The following is a 21,519-nucleotide window of genomic DNA, read 5'->3' as shown; positions in this document are numbered from 1 at the left end:
CCTTGCACAATTTTAGGGAGAAGAATTGCGTACAAGATCACAGGCAGTGACAACTTTCAGATATGTTTGAATTATAATTCCCAGAGATTGAGATTGATTGGGAATACTGTAACAGTTGGAATGCATTGGAGGAGTCCAGTTTGGAGAAGGAAGGGCTGTCACAGTTTATCAGCCCAGAATTTCTGTTTGGATACAATATTTGGAGAAAATTCGAATATAATCTGGCAGATAATCTGAATGGAGGCTAGTACTTTTTTTCCTTTGTTCTTGATAACAAATATACTTATTGGAAGAGGTTGTGGCCGAACACATGTACACACACATATGTAAGTTTGAACCATCTTTACTAATAAGTGAGGGTGTGGTTACAAATGGCATGATTTACTAGAAATCAGCATGAGAATGTATAAAGAACAAGTCTTGCTAGAATAGTTCTTCATTTTTTCATTGGGCAACTTCCGTAGATTGTGGGCATGCTATGAATATAATCCATTTTGATTTTAGCAACACATTTGACAAAATAACCTGTCACATTCTGATCTGCAAGTTATGTTGAATAAGCTGAGTGGCATATCTAGTTTGTACATCCAAAGATGGTTTAAAAACTGTACCTAACATAGTCATTAATGTTTTCTCATCAAACTGGAGTGGGGAATGAAGGAGGAAGTCACAAGGTTTGATCTGGAAACTGGTATTTTTCAGCAGTTTTATGGTTTGGAGTTGGGTGGCAACTAAATGTATTAAATAAATAAATGAGACAAATGCATACTTCACTTAGGAAAAAGAAAATGTATAGGTACAGGATAGATATCTGGCTTGGTAAAAGGATATATGAAAAGGATCATGGAATTGTGTTTAATTACAAACTGAATCTGAGTCAGTCGTGTGTTACAGCTAGCAAAAGACAACATCAATTTTATGTGGTTTCCAATTCATGGAAAGTAATTTCCTAATATATTCTGCATTGATCAGAACCCAACTCAAATCCTGTATCTAGTTCTAGGCATCAACCTGAAGAAAGATTTTGAGAACTGAAGCAGGTAATGAGGCAACAAGGAGGACTGGAAACTAATCCTTATGAGGAGGGATGGGTGTTACTAGAGGTGTATAGCTTTCAGAAAAGATAGTTAGAGAAAGATGTTACACAGAACCAAAATCTATATGATATCTTCCCAGAATTCAGGACAAGGCAAAGAATTTACAGGAAAGCAAATTACACTGAATACTTTTTAAAAAGTTCCTAACAATAAGAACAGTTTGATAATGGAACTGATTAGCAATGAAAGGGAATTAGTTCTGTTTTGCTGGATTAATTCAAAGCCACCCAATATGGCACTTACCCCAGTCCTGCTATGTGCTTTATCATGATTGGGGGGGGGGGGAGTGTTCCTTGAAGGGATGAGCAAAAAAAATTGGGAGCATATGCTCAAGAATATATGTTCCCAGCAGGGTCACCCAAGGTATACACGTCATCCCAGCTGCCTAGCTAAAGCACGCAGCCACCAATATTAGGCAGCAGCAATGTAGGAAGATGCTGGAGGCAGATGGTCACTTTAGTGACAATGGCAAAGGCATCAATTCATACTGCACGGGAGAAAGTCATAGTAAATCACTTCTATATTTTTACCAAGAAAACCACATGGATAGAAAATATAAAATTATTGACAGTATGGTGCTGAATGAAGGGCTCCTCGGGTTGGATGGCACTCAACGTGCTACTGAAAAGAGCTGAGGATCTTTCAGAGTTCTAATAGTGTTTATGATGTGGCTAGATTAGACTCCTCAGGATGTCTAGTTGCTGATATTGCCATACAGGAAAAGAAAATCCAACCCTGCAAAAACAGAATTACAATTGAAACATGGAACATAAGAAGCATGAGCACAGAAAAGCTCAAGATTGTGAAAGATGAAATAAAACAATTACAGATTGACATCTTAGGCATCAGTGAATTGAGATGAACTGGGATTGGACATTTTCAGTCAGAAGATCACACTGTTTATTACTCAGGACATGAAAACCAAGAAGGAATGGCACTGCTTTTATAGTTAGGAAGGGTATAGTAAGAACAGTACTTGGCTACAATGCATTCAATGACCAAATTTATTAGACTTCATGAACAACCCTTTAATATGACAGTCATTCAAGGTTATGCTCCAGCCACTGATGCAGAAGAGGAGGTCGATGAGTTTTATGATCAGGTTCAATTTGAAATTGATAAAATATGCAAGCAAGATGTGCTGTTTGTGATTGGAGACTGTAATGCCAAAGTTGAAATCATGAAAGAGGAAAATTAGAGGATTGTGTGGCTTGGAAAATCGAAATGAAGCAAGAGACCAATTTATCAATTTCTGCCACTGCAATGATTTCTTCATAGCTAACACTGTCTTTTAACAACTAAAACAACACCTCTGTACATGGGCAGCACCAGATGGAGTATATAGAAATCAAAGTGACTATATTATTGCTAAGAGGAGGTAGAGGAGACATGACCAGGTGCTGACTGTAGAACAGATCATGAACTGCTCATGTACAAGTTCCAAGTTAAGCTAAAGAAGAAGAAGAAAGCTAGTCAGTTTCCACAATATGATTTTGAACATATACTGACCATTTTCAAGGAGAACATCAAGATTTTCATTGAAGTCCTGAACTTCATTGATAGAGAACCAGAGGAATTATGGAATGAATATAAATAAATTGTTAAGGATGAATGTGGAAAGAGGAGAAAGCAAACTGGATGTCAGAACAAACTCTGGAAATTGCGAAAAAGTGAAGAGAAGCCAAAGCCAAGAAAGACAAAAATCTCAGAAGGGAACTTAAAAAAGAGTTTCAAAGAGCTGTTAGAAGAGATAAGTAGCATTACAGCAACACCTGTAAAGACACTGAGGATGAAAACAGGCATGGAAAAGCAAGAAGAGTCTTTCAAAAAATCTCTAAACTCAGAAGGAGATTCAACCTCAAATTGGTATGCTAAAGAACTCCATTGGACAGATAGTAACCAATTTAAAGGAGATCAAAGAAAGATGTAAGGAGGATACTGAAACACTGTACAGTAGCGATGTCAATATCCAAGATACCTTAAAAGATATTCCCTACTTATAAGAATCTCTAGTACTAGAAAATGAAGTTAGATCAGCACTCCAGTTATTACCAAGTTGGAAGGCTACAGGAATTGATGGGATATCCACTGAAATTCAGCATACGGCTGAAAAAGAATCAGTAAATGTTCTAACCAAGCTATGCCAGCAAATCTGGAGAACAACACAGTGGCCAACTGATTGGAAGAGGTCAATCTACATCCCAATACCAAAAAAAGAGACTTAACAGAGTGTGCAAAACTTTTGTACAATATCCTTAATTTCACATGGTAGCAAAACAATTTTTCGGATCATGCAACACAGATTAGAGTGAAAAAGAGATACCAGATGTTCAACTGGGCTTTAGAAAAGGCCAAGGAACACGAGATATTATTGCTGATGCACACTGGATATTTGAGAAAGCCAAAGAATATCAAGCAGAAGTCACTATATGTGATGGAATGGTTTGATAAAGGCATTTCCTTAGCCCCCAGCAGGAGCGTGGGAAGGTTAAAAAGATGAGACTGGCACCACCCTAAGGAACTCATGGTGTTTTGGCTTGCTGGCTTGGGAAGTTTAGATTCAGTCTGGAGAGATTCTGTCTTGGAGGTGGAAGCTAATAAATGCAACAGAACTGTCTGTACTGTCTCGTGGAGTTCTTTGGGCTGAACCTGACACTATATGCTTCATGGATTATAGAAAAGCCTTTGATTGTGTCAATCACATCAAGCTGTGGAAAGTGCTCAGAAAAATGGGAATCCCAGAACATCTCATTGTCCTCATGAGAGGCTTACATACAGGTCAGGAAGCCATAATACAAACAGAACATGATGAAACAGACTGGCTCCAGGTTGGCAAAGGAGTGAGACAAAGTTGTATACAGTACTCTCTCCTTATTTATTCAACCTATATGCTGAATATATATTAAGGGAAACTGGAATGGAAGAAGATGAGTGATTTTAAAACTGGAGGAAGAAACATCAATAAACTGCACTATGCTGATGACACTACCCTGATAGCTGAAAATGCAAAGGATCTGTAAGCCCTAGAAATAAAAGTCAAGAAAAAATGGGACTAAAATTAAATATAAAGAAGACCAAACTAATGGCAACAGATAGAACAACCACCTGTAGAATTGACAACGAAGGTACTGAAGTGATGGATAGTTTCTGCCTCTTAGGATTAACCATTAACAGTGAAGGAACAAGCAGTCAAGAAATACGCCACAGACTAGCACTTGGTAGAGCAGCCATGAAGGTTCAAATTATCCTACTTTGGACGCATTATGCAAAGACCTAGCTCTCTGGAGAAGGCTGTAACACTGGAAAGGTGGAAGGAAGGAGAAGGGGATGACCAGTAGCAAGATGGATAAACTCAGTTACAGTAGCCATGACTGCATGGTGGGAAGAACAGAAAGACCAGGTATGGGGCAGATCGTCATGGAGAAAATCTATCTTGTGATTGCTAAGAGTCAGTGACTTGATGGCATCATGTAATTGATCAATTAATATGACAAAGGTGGGTTTTAACCTGAACCTTGAAAAAAGAAAAGTTCTTGGAAACTCAAAATTTGCATGCTGTATTAGATAAAGGTATTGCTTTCACACAGATCTCCTTCAGTAGCAAGAGTGGTATAATGATAAAATAAATTTTTAAAATGTTTAAAAATAGCGGGAGATTGATACGAGATATGTAAAACACTGATGGAGCAGCAATACAACAAAAGAATGGGAGTATTCTTGAATGGCAAAGCATTCCAGTCTCTCTCTCCAAAGGGAAACAGATCTGTTGATGTGCTTCTCTCTTTTCAGCCCTTTAGAAATGATTCCAAAACTATGAGTATACAAAAGATTCCATGACAGGCTCTTTTGACCCTGAGCAGGTCACTCCCAAGCGTTCGGAAAATGGTCTAAGCCCAAATGCAGATTCTAAGTATTCTAGAAATGGTTGGACACGTCGGATCGCTTCTGAAATATTTGGAACAACTTATTCTAGGGTCAGACCATTTTAGGAGTGTTCAGAACAGCCCTTCTGAGGATAGAACGGCACTTTTTGGGATCAGAACATTTTCTGATGGAACATTCACAAGATACTTTCACAGTTGTATCAAATCCACTGTTTATATCTCAAAGTAGTTGTGGCTTCACCAAAATACCAATGAGATTAGTGGGAAGCATGCTTTTGTGTGCACATTTACATATATCCTTACACTCATTTACCCATAGACACATATATATAGTGAATAATCGTAGCTTCCTCAATATCTCTAAAGTTTTTGGCTTCATCTGAAAGTGGCTCCCTCTGGGTAGAGCACTGCTGTTTGAGTGAGGTACTCCTTCCCCTAACTTCTGCCAGTTTCTCCCTTCTATTGTGGGCTCCAGGACCACATTCTGATGGTTCTGGGCAATCCTTCAATACACTAGTTTGGATTTTCAGAGTAGGAGGATGAAGTTCCAGTCATGTTGCTTTTGGATCAGAGCTGCTATCTTTTCTTAGCCTTGGTATTTACGTCTGTGTATTTTGCATCCTTTCTGGTACAGGAAACTTTTGATGTCAGGCAACTTGGGTCAGCAAGTTTTTGAAAAAAAAAATTAAAGGGAGTCAGCTAGATAAAGAGAAGGAGCAAAGATAAGGTATAATCTGATTGAAGATTGGGAACAGAAGATTCATTTCCTGCCTTCTCACCCTTCCTTATGTGAAATTTGTGTCTTATTCTTTCTCGTTTTACATTCTGTACACTTCAACCTAAGCTTCAAGCATTGCACTTCTGCATCACATCCAGATCTTGTGTGCTGTGCTATAAATATTTAATGGAAATACAGTGGTACCTCTAGTTACGAACTTAATCCGTTCCGTGACTCTGGTTGCAACTCGAGTTGGTCTCAAGTCGAGGTAAAGTTTCCCATAAGGTTTAATGTAAATACGGTTAATCCGTTCCGCCCTCCGAATTTGGTCACACCACGAGGCAAATTTCCCCATAAGGTTCAATGTAAATACGGCTAATCTGCCCTCCGAATTTGGTTGCACCCCGAGGTAAATTTCCCCCATAAGGTTCAATGTAAATACGCCTAAACAGTTCTGAAACATATGCATTTTATTTTTAAACCTCAAAAACTTTCCAAACACCACAAAAACCTTCCAAACGCCACAAAACACACCACAAGCCTCACTGAACGTCTCCTTGCTACCGCGATCTCGCCCACAGGAAGCTGCGACTGAGTGGCAGCAGGGAAAATGGCTGCGGATCCAGTTCGTAAGTAGAGGCAAGTTCGTAAGTAGAGGTAAATTGTTGGGGCCGGAGCTGGTCGTATCTCAAAAATTTTGTAAGTAGGGACATTCGTAAGTAGAGGTACCACTGTAGGTACACTGATGATTTGGAAAGGATGGGATTATGTCAATTTAGCACAACCTCATGTTTTGGAGTACAAACCTTGGGTTTAAAAGTGAAATCTGAATTACTAGTACTCAGCTGCTTTGGCATACCCTGTTTCTTGGAGCAGATGCTTAGATGAGCCTGATAAGAGACCATGTACAGTTAAAACTCTATTATGGTTTGGTTGGTACAATATTGTCTTAGAGGGGAAGTGAATGAGCAAGAGCACAATCTGAGGCTTAAGAGATAGGAGCATTGTGCAACAGCCTATAGTTATTTATTTCTACTGTATTTATATCTTGTTTTTTGTATTTGGTGCATTTCAGGGCTGTTTAAGGTTCTTTAAGGTTCTTTCCTATCTGCATAGCTTCAGCAAGCTGCTGCTCCATGTTCCTTCAGACTATGTTCTGGGAAATAAGAGAGGCATTGTAGCTAAGTGGAAGAGCCCATGGTTATCACAAGGAAGATCCCTCTTCCAACCTCTGTCATCCCTAGGTACATTAGAGAAAGGCCCATTTGCTGCTGCCAGTCAGTGTTGGTCATATTAGTCATTGGTTTGACATTGACCATGCATCGTAGTGTCTTTGTTCCTCTGACATTTGTCATGAGAATTGACAGAGTTGGAATATGTTTACCCTGGAGAAGACACAAGGAGGGCATGATAAGGTTGCTGACTTCAAATACTTGAAGGATTGTCAAATAGACAGTGAAGATCATCTATTTTGTTTGGCTTAAGGGATGATGGGACTTGATTCAAATGACTAGAAAAGAGTTTTCCACTGAACTTTAAGAAGAATTTCTTGATGATGCTGGTTGTTTGATAGTGGAATAAACTATCTCAAAAGGTGGCAAGCTCTTTTTCCTTAGAGAATTTTGAATGGTCTGGATGGCCGCCTATCACTGATCTCAGCCAGCAAATTTTCAGCATGTAGGGGTGGAGTTGGATTATATAACTTTTGAAACCCCTTCTAAAGGTCTGTTACCTTTATATCTTGCTTTGTCAGTTTGCAAAAGCTTATAGCTGGATGCCATTATTTTGGAAATAGGATACTGTTCTTTGTGGCCTCTTGGACAATTCTGCAGGGATAGTTTTTTATGATTAAAATCCAGTATGTTCTGAGGTTTCTAGCTGCCCATTGCTCAATTAACTGTTTCTTCAGACATTTACACTGATTTGCACTGAAACCAACAGATTGCATTTTTTGTCCAGATTGGAAAGGAACTACGCCAGGATTTGTTCAATATGACCCAGCTTGGTGCCCTCCAGGATGGGAATTGTCTGTCGTAACTACTAATCAGAACGGGAGTTTAGCTTTGCAATTTTGTGCTATGAAAAACCTATAGCCTTCTCTTTGTTCCCTGTAGTTTCTGTGTTTTATGTTAGTTAAAAATTCGCATAACAGTCACAATTCTATGGTTTTGTTTGTAATTGCATTACCTTTTTTCTTTTGTTAACAATGGTTTAATTAATCTGACGGTAGTTAAAATCCACTGCAGTCCTGAAGGACTGTGGATAGCATACAATAACAAGTACCAACCTAGACAAAAAAGAGAAAGGAAGAAGGACATCAAAATAAACCTCCATCAGAAACAAAGGATAAAACCCAAGAGAGGTGCCTATGATAATCAAACTGGAAGGTCTGTAGAGGTCCTTTAGTCCAACCCATGTTCAGTGTGAGATCTAATACAGCAGTATTTCTTAAACTTTTTGCTCTCAGAACCCTTTCCCACTTTTAAAAATTATGGAGGACCCCAAAAGAGCTTTTGTTTGTTTGGGTTATATTTATTGATATTTACCATATTAAAAATTAAAATGGAGACATTCGTAGAATTTTTATTGAATCGTGTAAAAATAACAATATTAAACTCATTAGATATTAATATAAAACATTTTTCATGAAAAAACCCTATTTTTTTAACAAAATAATGAGAAGAGTGACATTGTTTTAAATTTTTGCAAATGTCTTCAATATCTGGCAAATAATTTTGATTTCTCGGACCCCTGAGAGGATCTTGGGGAACCCCCAGGGATCCTCAGATCACACTTTAAGAAACATCACACTACAGAATCATTGACAGATGGACATACAGTTTCTGAAGATCTCAAGTAAAGGTGAACTTACCACGTCATGTGGCAGCTGGTTCCGCTGGCTGATAACTTGTATGGTCAGGATGTTCCTCCTGATGTGTAGCCTGAACTTCTTTCCTTGTAGTTTTAATTCTCTAGTTTTGGTCCTGCCCTCTCGAACAATAGAGATAAGCCCCCTCTCTCTTCTGTATGACAGCCTTTCATATATTTGAAGTCTGCTGTCATAGCTCCCCTTAATTGTCTTTTCTGTAGGCTAAACATACTTCTATCCTTTAACTGTTCTTTACAGAATTTGATTCCCAAACATTTCACCATCTTGGTAATCCTCCTCTAAGCTTACTCCTATCTGTCATGGTCCTTTTTGAACTGTGGTGCCCAGGTCAGGATGTTGTAGTCCAAATGGGGTCTGACCATGGAAGACTAGAGAAGAAAAATTATTTCCCATGATCTAGACTTTGTTTCTGTTAAGGGATCCCAAGGCAACATTTGCCTGTTTAGCAGGCACATCACATTTCTGGTTCATGTTTAACTTTTGGTTGACAAGACACCCAGATCCTTTTCACAGGTACTTCTGCCAAGCTAGGTCCCCCCCCTCCCACTTGTGTCATACATTGGCTGCCATGTCCAGGGCATTTTTACAAACATAGTCTGGCGAAAAAAACATTCATGACCACCCACCTCATATTCCAAATCCCTTCATCTAGCCTAAGATCTGTGCTCCCAGTCACCATTCTGCTACCATCAGGATATACTTAATCCTTTACTCATTCCTGGGAAATCCAGGCCAGCTAGTTGATGATGAAGTCTCCATTAAACATTAACACTCAGTGATAATTCTTCAGCCTGTCTTTCTGCCTCTTCTATCTACCCAGGGAAAAGAGGAAATATAGTTCAGTAGCAAAGCACATAGATAGCATATGGAAGATCTGTCCTCTATTTTAAAAGGCTCTGTGCTGGACTTCCTGGACTGTGGTCGTTGGCCTGAATAGCAATGCTGCGTTGGGTGGACCAGTAATTTGGCCTAATATATATGACAGTGTCTGTGTTGTATATCATCATGCATTGGAAAGGGTCTCATGCATACTTTCCCGTCTCTTTTGGCCCACAAGGCCATGGCAAGGTTGTTAACAGTCTAAGGTGATAAAGATGCAGAGGCACTCGCACTTGAAGGCAAAAACAGAATTATATTCCTGGTCAAGATTCAAAGAAGCAAAAACATAAGTTAGAAGCAATGTGAAAACCAGGTTTCCAGAAAGCAAAGACAGCTTGAATTGTCATGGAATTTATTTCAGCACTGTGCCACGTTGAGGCAGGGCCTTAAATGTTGGAGCTCCTGGCCTCCAATTGAGCATGAAAGTTCTGATTACAAGAACCAGGCTACATATGCTTGAGTAGATCATCCCATCCAAGGTGCCTCCTTGTGCAGCCAAGCACTACTCCATCTCTATCCTTTAGCTTTCCACACAGAGGCTGGCTAGGTGGTTGGGCCTCTCTTTCAATGTGTGTATGTCCAAGAATGTTGATAGTAGTGGAATATGCCTTTTCTCACCACTGGGGCTTGGCTTTTCAGCATCAGATGTAGTAGATGCCTCATAATGTACTTTTGCCTCATCTGAAGCCAATGCATAAATTAGAGACATGGCATCCAATTGGCTTTATATTTTGAAAAACTATTTGGAGAGGAACAAGACAAGCAGGTAATATCTTGAAGAAATTGGCAAACTTGGGTTAGTGGAGCCAGATGGATGAGGATGGAGGGTGTAGCTAACGTTGTAGATAAATAGAGAGTACAACATTATCAGATGGCTGATGTTGCACAACGTGTGGAAGACTTGGAAAGATGGAATTATTTATACATGCCTTACCAAAATGGAATCTTTCAGACTTGGAGGCTACCCATTTAACTTGCATGTTTTAACTTAGAACTTTGTTTCTTCTTTACTCTGTGTCCTCCTCCTCCTCCTCCTCCTCCAAGTAACTTTCTTGTCAGGTTGCCCAGTCTCTTGTCTTCAACGTGGTATATGCTCTATTTTTAATATTTTCTTTTTCTACCTTCCCATTTCCAGGAATGTGTCTCTGTCTTAATTGTTCATTCTGGAAATGGAAAATGAAGCAAAGTTTGCTATAATCAAGCACAACTTTCCCAGGTTATGTAGTTGTATTAGATTCATACTACTGTCATACCTTGCTGATAGAAGGCAGAAGAAGGTAGAAGTTGTTGGGAAATGTCCAACATAACTGGAAAGAACCAGGCTGGGAAACCAGATATGATCTACAGGAACTTCAGATATAGATTTGTGCTTTGGTATGTTGGCCACACTAGATTTTAATTGTATGCAGTTAGTAATTAGTATTGTCTTCTGAGCCACCAAATCTGATTTCCATTCTCTGGGTCAGTATTCTGTATAAAACTCAGAATGATGGACTTCAGATTACATTAAACTTCACATAAAGCTTTATCTAATGCCTTCCATTGGAACAGTTTCCTGAAAGATAACTGTTGATACTTTACCTGAAGACCAATAAGAAATCTTGTGGTGCTAATATATTTATTAATGCACAAGCTTTTAAGGCTTGTAGTTGATCTGATCTGCTCTCATTGGCAGTGTGATCTGGAGGCCTGTGGGCCACGGACTGGGGACTGGAGCAGCCACATTGCAGGCTCTGGCTTATAGCTTAGCATACAAACTCTGTCTGTTATGGTGTCTGTAATGAACCAAGAAGAAACAAAGTTAACACGCCATGTGAACCATGCCAGTATATACTTAGTCCTAGAATTGTGAAGTGGCATTTTTTGATTGCAAGTAGAAGTATGCTTGTGTATGATACTGCTGTGAATTTCTGTTCATAATAGTGGTGAGAAGAAGTATACAAGCTAGGCAGTTGTCTGCCTCCTGAACCATAAGGGCTATAAGTTTTCAGTGTTTTCATGTGTCCCTTGTAACTCAAAGAGCTTGCTGTTTTAAATGTAAATAAAGTCTCCTTGGAGTCAAGGTCAACTCTTAAGTGGCTACATGGGCATTTCCATTTTGTTTTCTTGGCAGTAATACAGAAATGGTTTGTAGCTATCTTTCCCCAGGTGGTGGTTGTTGTTTAACTTCCCTGTCTAGCCTACAGCCTTGCTTTTTCCTCATGGTCTTTCATCTACATACTAACCAGGTTTGACTCTGCTTAGGCTTCTGACATTCGGCCAAGGTCAGTTAGTGCTGCAGTTAGCAAAGCAATACAGTAGGAAAGCTATAACTTATCCAGAACCACACAAACAATAACAGTAGATCCTGACTTAGTCATTTAATTAATTTTTTTTAGTATTGTGGAATGAAACCTAAGAGATGGCCATGTTGGCTGAAGTCATGCATCATTTTCAGCCACGATTTGTTTTAACTATGGCTTCTTGAATTATCCAGAATGGCTGGACTCACATATGGCCCTAAACTACAAATCGCACATGGCTGGCTTTATCCAAGGGCTTAGTCCAAACACCCACAAACTATATTGTGGCTTATATAATCCACAATCCATCCAAAAGGGTATTTCATGTCCTGTTGTGAGATGAATCTAGTTGTGCTCCCTCTTCTTACTAGTGACATTTTTAGAAGTCTGTTCCTGACTGTGGCTTTCCTTCACCATCTTTCTCTTTTGTCACCCCAGGCCTATGAACTTTCTACCCTTACGGGCACTCAAGTGTTGCTACTTGTGGCCAGTGAGACAGGCCACGTCTACACTTTTGCCACGCGAAAGCTGCAGCCGATGATCACCAGCGAGACGGGGAAGGCGCTGATCCAGACATGCTTGAATTCTCCTGACTCCCCTCCTCGGTCGGACCCAACCAGCGATCAGCGCATGAGTGCTACGGGCTTTGAGGAAACGGACCTTACGTATCAGGTGTCTGAGTCAGACAGCAGTGGAGAAACAAAGGTATTCCCATCCCTGGTTTCTGCCTTGGTGGAAGCATCTTGTCAGTCTTTGGTGGGGAGGGTAAGAGCAGCTAGCATTGTTGCTGTCTACATGTGCTTTAATGCACTAGGCCTGCAAGGCCTTGGCCTCTGCGTAGCACCAGCTTAACTGCAAGGAGCTGATTGCTTCCTTCACTGCTTTGCGCAGTAGGAGGACTGATGTTTAGCAGTGTAAGAGTTAACTCCTGGTTAGCTTTAGGAAAAAAAAAACACAGGGTGCTCTGGGGGATGCAGTAGATGAGGAGCTGTTAGGGCTTGGACTCTGCTGTTAGGCTTTGCTTTGGGGAGCAGCAGCACCCCTGATCCCCAGCAACCCTCTCTGCACAAAGGGACGTGTTACCGAGCTCTGGTCAGGGGCAGGGTTGGCAGGGGGAAAGGCTGAGTGCTTTGATTGCTCAGACTCCTCTAGTGTTACTTCTCCTGGAAGGCTGTTCTCCCTTCCCCCACTATCTTCCCTGGGACTGGAGTTGCTGTGCTGGATGTCTGCCGAAGTGGGAGCAGCCTGCGTCTTGCCTTGCCCTGATGGCAGCACGCGTTGGGCGGCTGGGCTGGGCGGTATGTGGCAGGTGCTCTTTGCCTTCCTGCCAGGACCTCCTGGAGCGGCTCTGTTTTCGGGTTATCTCTGCCTGGGCGTCTCTGTGCTTGTGGTCATTGATAAAAATTGGATTCGGCCTCCGTGGCCATATAAGGCCTGGTTTCCTTCCCTGGAGTCCCTGGCTGGGCCTCTCACATTCCTTATAAGCTGCAGCTGTCTCTTGCTTGGTGCTGTTTTGGAAGGGGGCAGGGAGGAGAGGGGGAATCGAAACACTTGGCTGAACAGACTATTCCTTCTTTCCCTCTGAGTGTCCAGCCAAATGCTCTGCTAGCTTAACTCGTTACTTTCGCCCCAGCAGCTGGAGCATCACTAGAGAAGTGAGGGACCCGGGGCGTGTGTGTGTGTGTGTGAGAGAGAGAGAGAGAGAGTACCTGCCTGTCTTGGCCAGAGAGAGCAGTTGTTTTGTTATCTCTAAGATGGAGAAAAGTTGTGAGTGGCTTTCTTTCAAAACCAGCTTAAAATGTCAGGGGTCTTCATACCCGTTAAATTATCTCAGCAAATCCTTGTCACAACGTTGTATGCTACCTCAAAGATGATCTACCCCAGTGATGGTGAACCTTTTGGGCTCAGCTGGTCAGAAATTTGGAAAATGCCTAACTTGATTCTGCTGGCGTGACACCCCCCCCAAACAAAAAAGAAACAATTCTTTACATATTCATTTATTTTAAAAAAAATACAGCCCAATCATGTGTGGTACTATGTATTGTATAAAGAAATGCCAAATAATTACAAAAATGAAATATGAGTAAAACAAATTCAGTTTCTTTGGTAACTCAAACAGGGAGAATAGTTGTTGTTGGGTGTTGGTAAATGCTGTTGGGTCATCTAAAACGTCATGGTGTGTCACCTTTGACACGCATGTCATAGGTTCAACATCACTGATCTAGCCCAAGCCTGCCAATGCCAACAATCATATTATGTCACTTTGCAGGTAGCATTTTACCTAAGCAGGCAGCATTTTGCCTGAGCCCACATGATGAATTCTACGTTCTTTGACCCTCTTTCCTGTCTTTATTGCTGTGGCCAGCAGCAGTTCTCTACGTGGAGGTCATTCTTCTGACTTGTAGCAAGTGATGCCAGAGGCTGAACCCAGGAACTTCAGAATGCAACCTATCTGCTCTGCCTCCAAGCTACGATCCTTCTCTTCAAACCTTAAAATCTTTTCTTACTCTCGGCCAGCATGTGGGCAGGAGATAGGAAATGAAACTCCTGTAATAGCTTATTCAGATCCCACACAGCTGTCTGTCTTGGCTTTGGGCATTTGGCAGTTGTATTAAGCAAATGATTCCTCTAAAAACCAGCCTTACTTATACTGCCTCCCAGGACTGTCCAAGAGAGACCCCTTCATCTGTTAAGTATATATAAACATTTTATTTTCAGGCTTCTCCAACTGGACATCATATCATGTCCTACATACTCTGTTTTTTAAGCATGGAGAATACAGGTATGAATAATTAATCTCTGTGAATGGTTTTTTTAGTGGTGCATTACCATTGGTGCATTATTTGCAGGGGGGTTAGCAGCAGTGTAGAATCTCCAATTCTTCCATTTGTGCTTGGAGCACAGCATTAAAGTAGGTAGCATGTTGCAGCCAACTCAGAATCTCTGCTTCTTGCCTTGCCTTTTCATTGGAAAGCTTTTCAGGTGCAATGCAAGAAAAGAATACAGTCTCCTTCCCCAGTATCCCAGTCCTCTCTATCTTTGTTCAAAACCCAGACCAGCATTTTATAAAATGGATATCTACCTACCTACCTACCTACCTACCTTATTTTTACCTACCAAAGATACTTTGATATGCTGCCAAATTTGAGTATTTAGGATTTTTTCTTTCCCATCTCCTTACTGTAGTGCTACAGCTTGAACTTGTGCTCTTTTTTCAGAGCTTTGTTTTATGATTAATGGCAGCATCTGAGGTTTCAGAACAGACAGTTTTGGAACAGATCATACGGATCAAGAAATCCATTTTCCTCCTGCCCTATGATACTTTTTAAACAGAGATGTTAGGAAGTGAACTTATAACCTCAGACATTCATTTAATTTTTTTTTTCCAATCAGTACTCTACTATGAGCATGAGAGATGATTTGTGGTCAGATTTTGGTTGTACTGGATAACAGTTGTGGATCTTATAGTCCACCTGGAAGGCTCGGTATTGGGGGAAGGCTTCTGGGAAAACAAAACTTGCAGTGTTATTCATAAGTTCCATCCCTTTTCAATATCAGCAGCCATGATTTGGGGACTGAAGCTGGGAGGTGAAGAGTCAGTTTGAAGAAGAACCAAGCAGGTCATGCTTTCTGAGGAATGAGCACACTGGGATTAGCAAAGAAGATCTTGACTTAAATTATTCTGGAGAAGGATGATACATGTTACTTGCAGTATGTCTGGATGCTGGATGATGGTGGGCTATTAGAAATACAGATGAGGATGTAACAGCTTAAACCTGATTGAGGAAGACCCATGTCCTTTCTAAGAACAGGTGGGTGGGATTTTGTCTTAGCTTATGTCATTATGTCATAATGAGTTCACATGAGTCTTGCCTCTCCTTCCAGAATCAACCAGTTGGGCAAAAGTGCACCACTTGCCATAGAAATATTTTTCAACTAGTCATATTCTGGCACACAAAATAACATAGCAACAAAAGCCTGCAACTTGACAACAGGCAGTGCCTGCTAAAATAGAGAAGATAGGGAGAGAAAGTAGAAAATGAATGGGAAGTCTTTGGAGCTTGAAAACTAACTTGCTGGTTGATTGGATTGGGTGATGAGAATGTGGTAGAGTAGCTTTCTGTCATCGTTAATACATCTTGTTTTAGATTAGGGTGGATAACATGGCTTTTTTGAATATTGTTAAGATACAACTCCATTGTCCCTCACCACTGGTCATGCTAATGATGCTGGGAGTGGTTATTCAACAGCATTGGAGAGCCATTGATTCCTTTTATCTGTCTTCAAAACCCAGAAAGTTAAAAGATGAGTAGGGAAGTCTAGGGGTAATTTGACATGTAGTCAGACCTGGACTTTATGAACACTCTGTTTTCATAGAGTGAGTTCTTACATTATGGAAGGCCAGTGAGAGATGGTGACCGAAATAATAATATGAAAGTTGCTTCAGATTTTCATTAAAGTAAACATTACTGAGCATGAGCTAGAATGCAGCTTCATCATTGACATTCCTTTTTGCATTTTTAAAATCAGAAATCCCTTTGACCCAAGACTCACTGCTCTTCCATTGTAGCCTGTTTGAGATGAAAGTGGCTTTGTGGGTATGTACCTCGTCTGCAAAGTGACAGTGACATGGATTTGAAGAAAACTTTATCTGGTCCTGGAGAAAGCCATTTCCCCACAGTGCCTCCTGAGAGGAAGAGAGGAAGGGGTGACGTACAGAAAGACTCCTAGTACATTTCTTCCATTTTACTCACAACATCTTACTTTTCCTATTTCTTGCCCATATTTCAGATTTAAATGGTGCAGGACTAACAAAACATATGCATACACATTAAGCGTTGTACAAGGAGTACTAGATACATAAAAATAACTCATTATTAATAAGTGGGCAAAGCATAATGTTAACCCCCAAATTGTTGTGCACTTGTGCTCTACAAATGAAGGCAGCTTTGAGTCTCACTTGACTCAGGAAGGAGAAACTTCAGGGTAATATTTCTCGACTGTCCTGTAATGTGATAGATCTTGACTCTCATAATCTTTACCTGTCATGGGATTATGAGTGTTGAAGTCCAATTTATTTAGAAGGCACCAGATTGGAGAAGGCATTCTAAGCCTTTTCCCGCTTCCATTAGGAGCCTTGATACTATATAAATGTGAATAATAATAATAATAACAACAACAACAACAACAACAATACTGCTGCATTTTGGAGGAAATGCAAAGTTACAGGACTAATTCTCATAGTAGTTTGGCTAGTCAAAACAGATGTGTGAAAACAAATGACTGAGAAATGGGCCTCATAAATTCTTTTGTCTAAACTTTCTAAGACAATTTTTCCTACTTGATGTCTATCAGATCAGAAGGGCATGAGCCTAATGTAAATTGCAAATTCTGTAGCCATTTTTAATACTTCATACTGACTATATCAACATAGGCATTTCTGATTGTCTTGATTATCTGCCTAAGTCCAGATCTTAGGATTTTTGCAAAACTTAAACATTTTTTTCACAAGGGCTATGGGAGTAGTGGGGAAGAAGAAGTTTTGTTCATTAGTGAGCAACCTGTATTCCAGCAAAGTTAATTTCCCCTAGATCCGCAGGTACTTCTTAAGTACAAATGTGCTACTTTGGCTGCATAAGCGTTCAGATAATGAGTTTTGTGTGTGTGTGTGTGTGTGTGTGTGTGTGTGTATGTGTGTGTATCTGCCTACTCTCTGGATATGTTGAACTGCATCCTAATATTTCTGAATTTTAGGTAACTATTACCTAAATAGGTAAAGTGGTAAATATTATTGGACTGAGAGGGGAATATTACAACTTATAGAATTTGGATGCAATTTATGGTAGCGGGGGAAAAAGGCTTGCTAGTTATTGAAATTCTAAAGGTGGATTTCTTCTTTTACTAAGAGCTAGCTTTGAATCTTTTAAATTTTTTTCTCCATAATAGAGGGAAATAGAAATAGGAAAATAGTATAGTTTTATAATGAAAAAGCTCTGCATATAACTGTATAAGAGAACTGATTTTTTTATATATAGTAAAGAGAACAGATTTTGTTGCATGGCAGAATGAGACTCTTCATATTTCTAGTAATCCTGGCCAGCTTGGACTGTTTATCTTGGAATTGCCTGAGGTGTGATAGTGCCAGAAGTAAAAATACTGGAATTGTCTCCCGTTAGATGTAGTCAGAGGGCAGGCATAGTCTACCAATATGTCTTTCTAATAGAAAACACAAACAAAATCCCCAACTTTAGAAACCTCAGCTCCTGTTCCTAATTCTATATCAGCAAATGTTGAAATGACTATTTTACCCCCAAGTCCCATTTCACTTATGTGAGATGGTAACAGCTTTAGCTTTCCTGCTGAGATAAAAAATACTTCTATATTTGTTCACTCCTTCATCTTCATATAATCCTGCTGGTATGCATCCTGTTCTTAGTAGCTCCACCAATATAAGGGCTGTTTCCAACAGTATAATTGTTTTGACAGTGTGGAAACTTTGTATAGATCATGGGGTTGTTTTGGAGTGAGGGGAAAAGTATATTGCACATATGGACATGCTAGCAAGGTATCATTGGCTACTGCTTTTAGATACAGAGAAGATCCTTGTGCTCACCTTAGATGGGACTCTTTACTGTGTGACATTTGTAAATATTATGCCATTAAAATGATTTTCAGTTAGCAAAATCAAAATATCTGAAACAAGCATATCTAAAATAAAATGAAATGGTAAATAAATAGTGGAATGGGAAATTGCTAGCTCGCTGCCCACCTACCAGAATTAGATCTCAGAGTGCGTTTATGATCACTGATGGACCTAAAATTTTAAGCATATAGTTGGAAGGCAACACAAAGGTCATCTAATCTAGTCTCTTGCACTGCAACATATCTAGTGTTACAGCATTCCTAATATAGCTATCCAGACTTTGCTTTAAAACCTTTAATGATTGTGACTCTTCCACTTTCTAAAACAGTCTGTTCCCCTCTTAAACAATTAATACCCTTAATTTCTTTCTAATGTTAACTGAATCCTTTTTCTGGTAATTTGCTGGTACCTAATCCTTTGCTTTGAAGTAATGATTCTATTATACGTGTAACTATCCTTCAAATAAATGATATATCTTTTTAGTGGTCTCATGTCTAAGTGAAACATACCAGTTCTGTCAAGCTTTCCTCGTAGAAGTTGTCCAATAAGTATCTTGTCATCTTTGCCTCTATGCTGTGGATTATATGCTAATTTGTCAGTCTTGTTCCTAAACTGTACATAGTGTTCCATGCAGTGAAAAGCAGAATAACATGATAATGTAACATCTCATGATTGAAATGCAGTCCTTCTCTTGATGTAGCCTACAGTTGGGTAGAGAAAATAAATCAGTGTTTCTAAGGGAAGAGAGAACACTTAGACTGGAAAAACAGACATTTTATATTATAACACTATGTCTCTTTCAGATTGCTGATATTCTGGATGTGCCAAACAGTATCCAAATTTGTACAAGTTGTGCTAGTTAGCGTTGTTTTTAAAGGCTTTAAAGGGGATAGATAGTGTATCAATGTATGCTTCCAGTTGGCAAACTGTTACTTGGAGAATTAAAGTTCCTGGGAATATGTCTGCACTTGTTATTTCTACATGGGAGAATTGAACCATTTTCAGTTCTTTGCAACTAAGATCTTCTGTCCAACAAGGCCAAGGATGAGAACCCAGCTTGTTAGTTCCATCCATTTTGAAATGATGCCCATCTTTTTTTGTCCACAGTTAGTTAATTATCTGTGGGGGGAAAAAGATATTTCAGAAGAAATGTATTTGCTGCTACCAGTTCCCTGCTTGGTGCCCATAAGTGGCTGCTACCCTGGAACTGTCTAATGTAACTTTCCCAACTTGGTGCCCCCAGAGGCTTTGTGACTAGGCCTTCAGAGTTGCTAGCCAGCATGCCAGTAAACACACCTGCTGAGAATTCTGGGAACTACAGTCCCATTATCTGGAAGACACCAAGTTGGAGAAGTGTTGGGTTTATGGTAGCAAGAAGGAAAGGGAAAATTTTGGGGTCTCCATAGGGATTATGGGAAGTAAAGTTCAACATATCTAGGGGATCCCAGATTGGGGTAAAATGCTACAAATTACCTTTTAAATGTGTGGGTGGTAGAACTAATATACTTTGTTTAATTTTTATTAAATAAAAGCTAAAATGTGTCTAGTGCTTTCAGAGAGCAAGAGAGCAACTGTATGCCTAATTAAATATATTGAATAAAGTGACTGGGTTCACACATTGAACTAAAGTCATTGCTATTATACGAATCACATTGGATGATGTTGTCATACAACACTTTTCATACAAAACCAGATGAACCACATGATGGTTTACTATAATGTGAACAAAATCACTGTGATCCCATGTTCAAAGAAAATCAATTTCAGATTTAAACTTAGATATAAAAAGCTGATAGGGAGGCATTAGGCCATCCTTTTCATCTCAGCCTCATTTACCTGATGGGGTTGTTAACAGCAAGTAAGGCAGAGAATTCTGGGAATATTTATCCTGAATTACTTCAAGGGAATGTGTGATAGGAGATAGAAGCATGTAAAAGAACTAAGTCAAATAGGGAGTCAAATAGAGGTAAAAAATGATTCAGAGAACTGCAAAATATTAAAAAGTGGAAGCTTAAACCAGCTCTCCTAGGGAACCATGAAGCCTTGTTTTTTCTCATACAAATATTCTCCAATATCCTATATAGGGTTTGCAAATTGTACATTTCTGTGACCAGGTATCTTCTCCCCTCCATTTCTGACCCTTGGTCCATAGCTGTTAAACTTCAGATCCCATCATTCTTGTCTCCAAGTCATTCTGCTTTGGAATGTTGAAAATGTTGTACAAAACAGTTGAGAACTCTTTGTGAGGAAATGCTGTGGCTCTTCAAACAGCTGTTAGAGAAGGCCTGGCTCTGATTTGAATTTGGGTTTGGGTTGCAGTGTTGGATTTGGCTGCCACCAGCTAAGGGTGCCTGGTGAATATTGACAGGTAACTTGCTGGCAAAACTGTTCTTCCTGCTTTTTCGCTCAGCTGTTTCACATATGGAATTGGTCTGTGTGTTCTCTTTGCTCTGGCTGATGATAGCATGAAAGGAAGCTTTCATTTTTGTGCCTGTGACAACCAGCACTTCCTAGAAACTAGAAAGAGGCTCATTGGACTGACAACCTCTCCCTGGGATGGTTGTTTTTCTAGTAGGATATTTTTTAGATGGGGAAGCATATAAAAACAACTTGTAGCTTTTAAAAAAAAAATACATAAAAGTGCTTTAACATAAAAGTGAAAAAATGTAACAAAAAGAAAAAAAAATAATATATCATTATAACAATGAACAGTTACAATTCTATACATGCTTATCTAATGCAAATATTATTCAAGTACATATATATTTCTAATAGAGTTATATGACTATCATGTTTTTTTCTTTTAACCCAGTGCATTTTGTATAAACGAGTCCCATATTTCATTATACTTGTCTATACAAAGTCTACGTCTATAGCAATCTGCTCATAAGTAGCACGTGCAATCAGGTCTTCAATCCATTGAATAAATGGGGCCATACATTATCTTTCCAATGCTGCAATATCAGTCTTTTGGCCATAGTAAGGGCACAGAGAATCCATTTATGTTGTCCAGTTGTCAACTTTCATGTACTAGGTATATAGTTCAAAAGAATATTATCCTCTGAAAATTTTAGCTTTTGTTGGACAATCATATAGTCCACTGCTTTCTCCCAAAACTTAAGTATA

At 39.6% G+C, this 21,519-nt stretch overlaps 1 protein-coding gene across 2 annotated transcripts in view; it reads left to right on the top strand.

Annotated features, from left to right (window-relative positions):
- Positions 1–21,519, top strand: part of SRF (serum response factor) — a 75,150-nt gene that overhangs the window by 13,089 nt on the left and 40,542 nt on the right. For both annotated transcript variants that reach the window (XM_088148013.1, XM_007436558.4), the window contains exon 2: positions 12,189–12,455. In XM_088148013.1, the coding sequence (XP_088004139.1) occupies positions 12,189–12,455 (267 nt within the window). The remainder of the gene's footprint in view (positions 1–12,188; positions 12,456–21,519) is intronic.

Source organism: Python bivittatus, unplaced genomic scaffold, assembly GCF_059951505.1.
Source record: "Python bivittatus isolate LINGU-HERP-01145 unplaced genomic scaffold, Pbiv_v1 ctg000020_np1212, whole genome shotgun sequence".
Lineage (NCBI taxonomy): Eukaryota > Metazoa > Chordata > Lepidosauria > Squamata > Pythonidae > Python > Python bivittatus.
The sequence above is the reverse complement of the archived record's forward strand: the minus strand, read 5'-3'. Positions and strand labels throughout refer to the sequence as shown.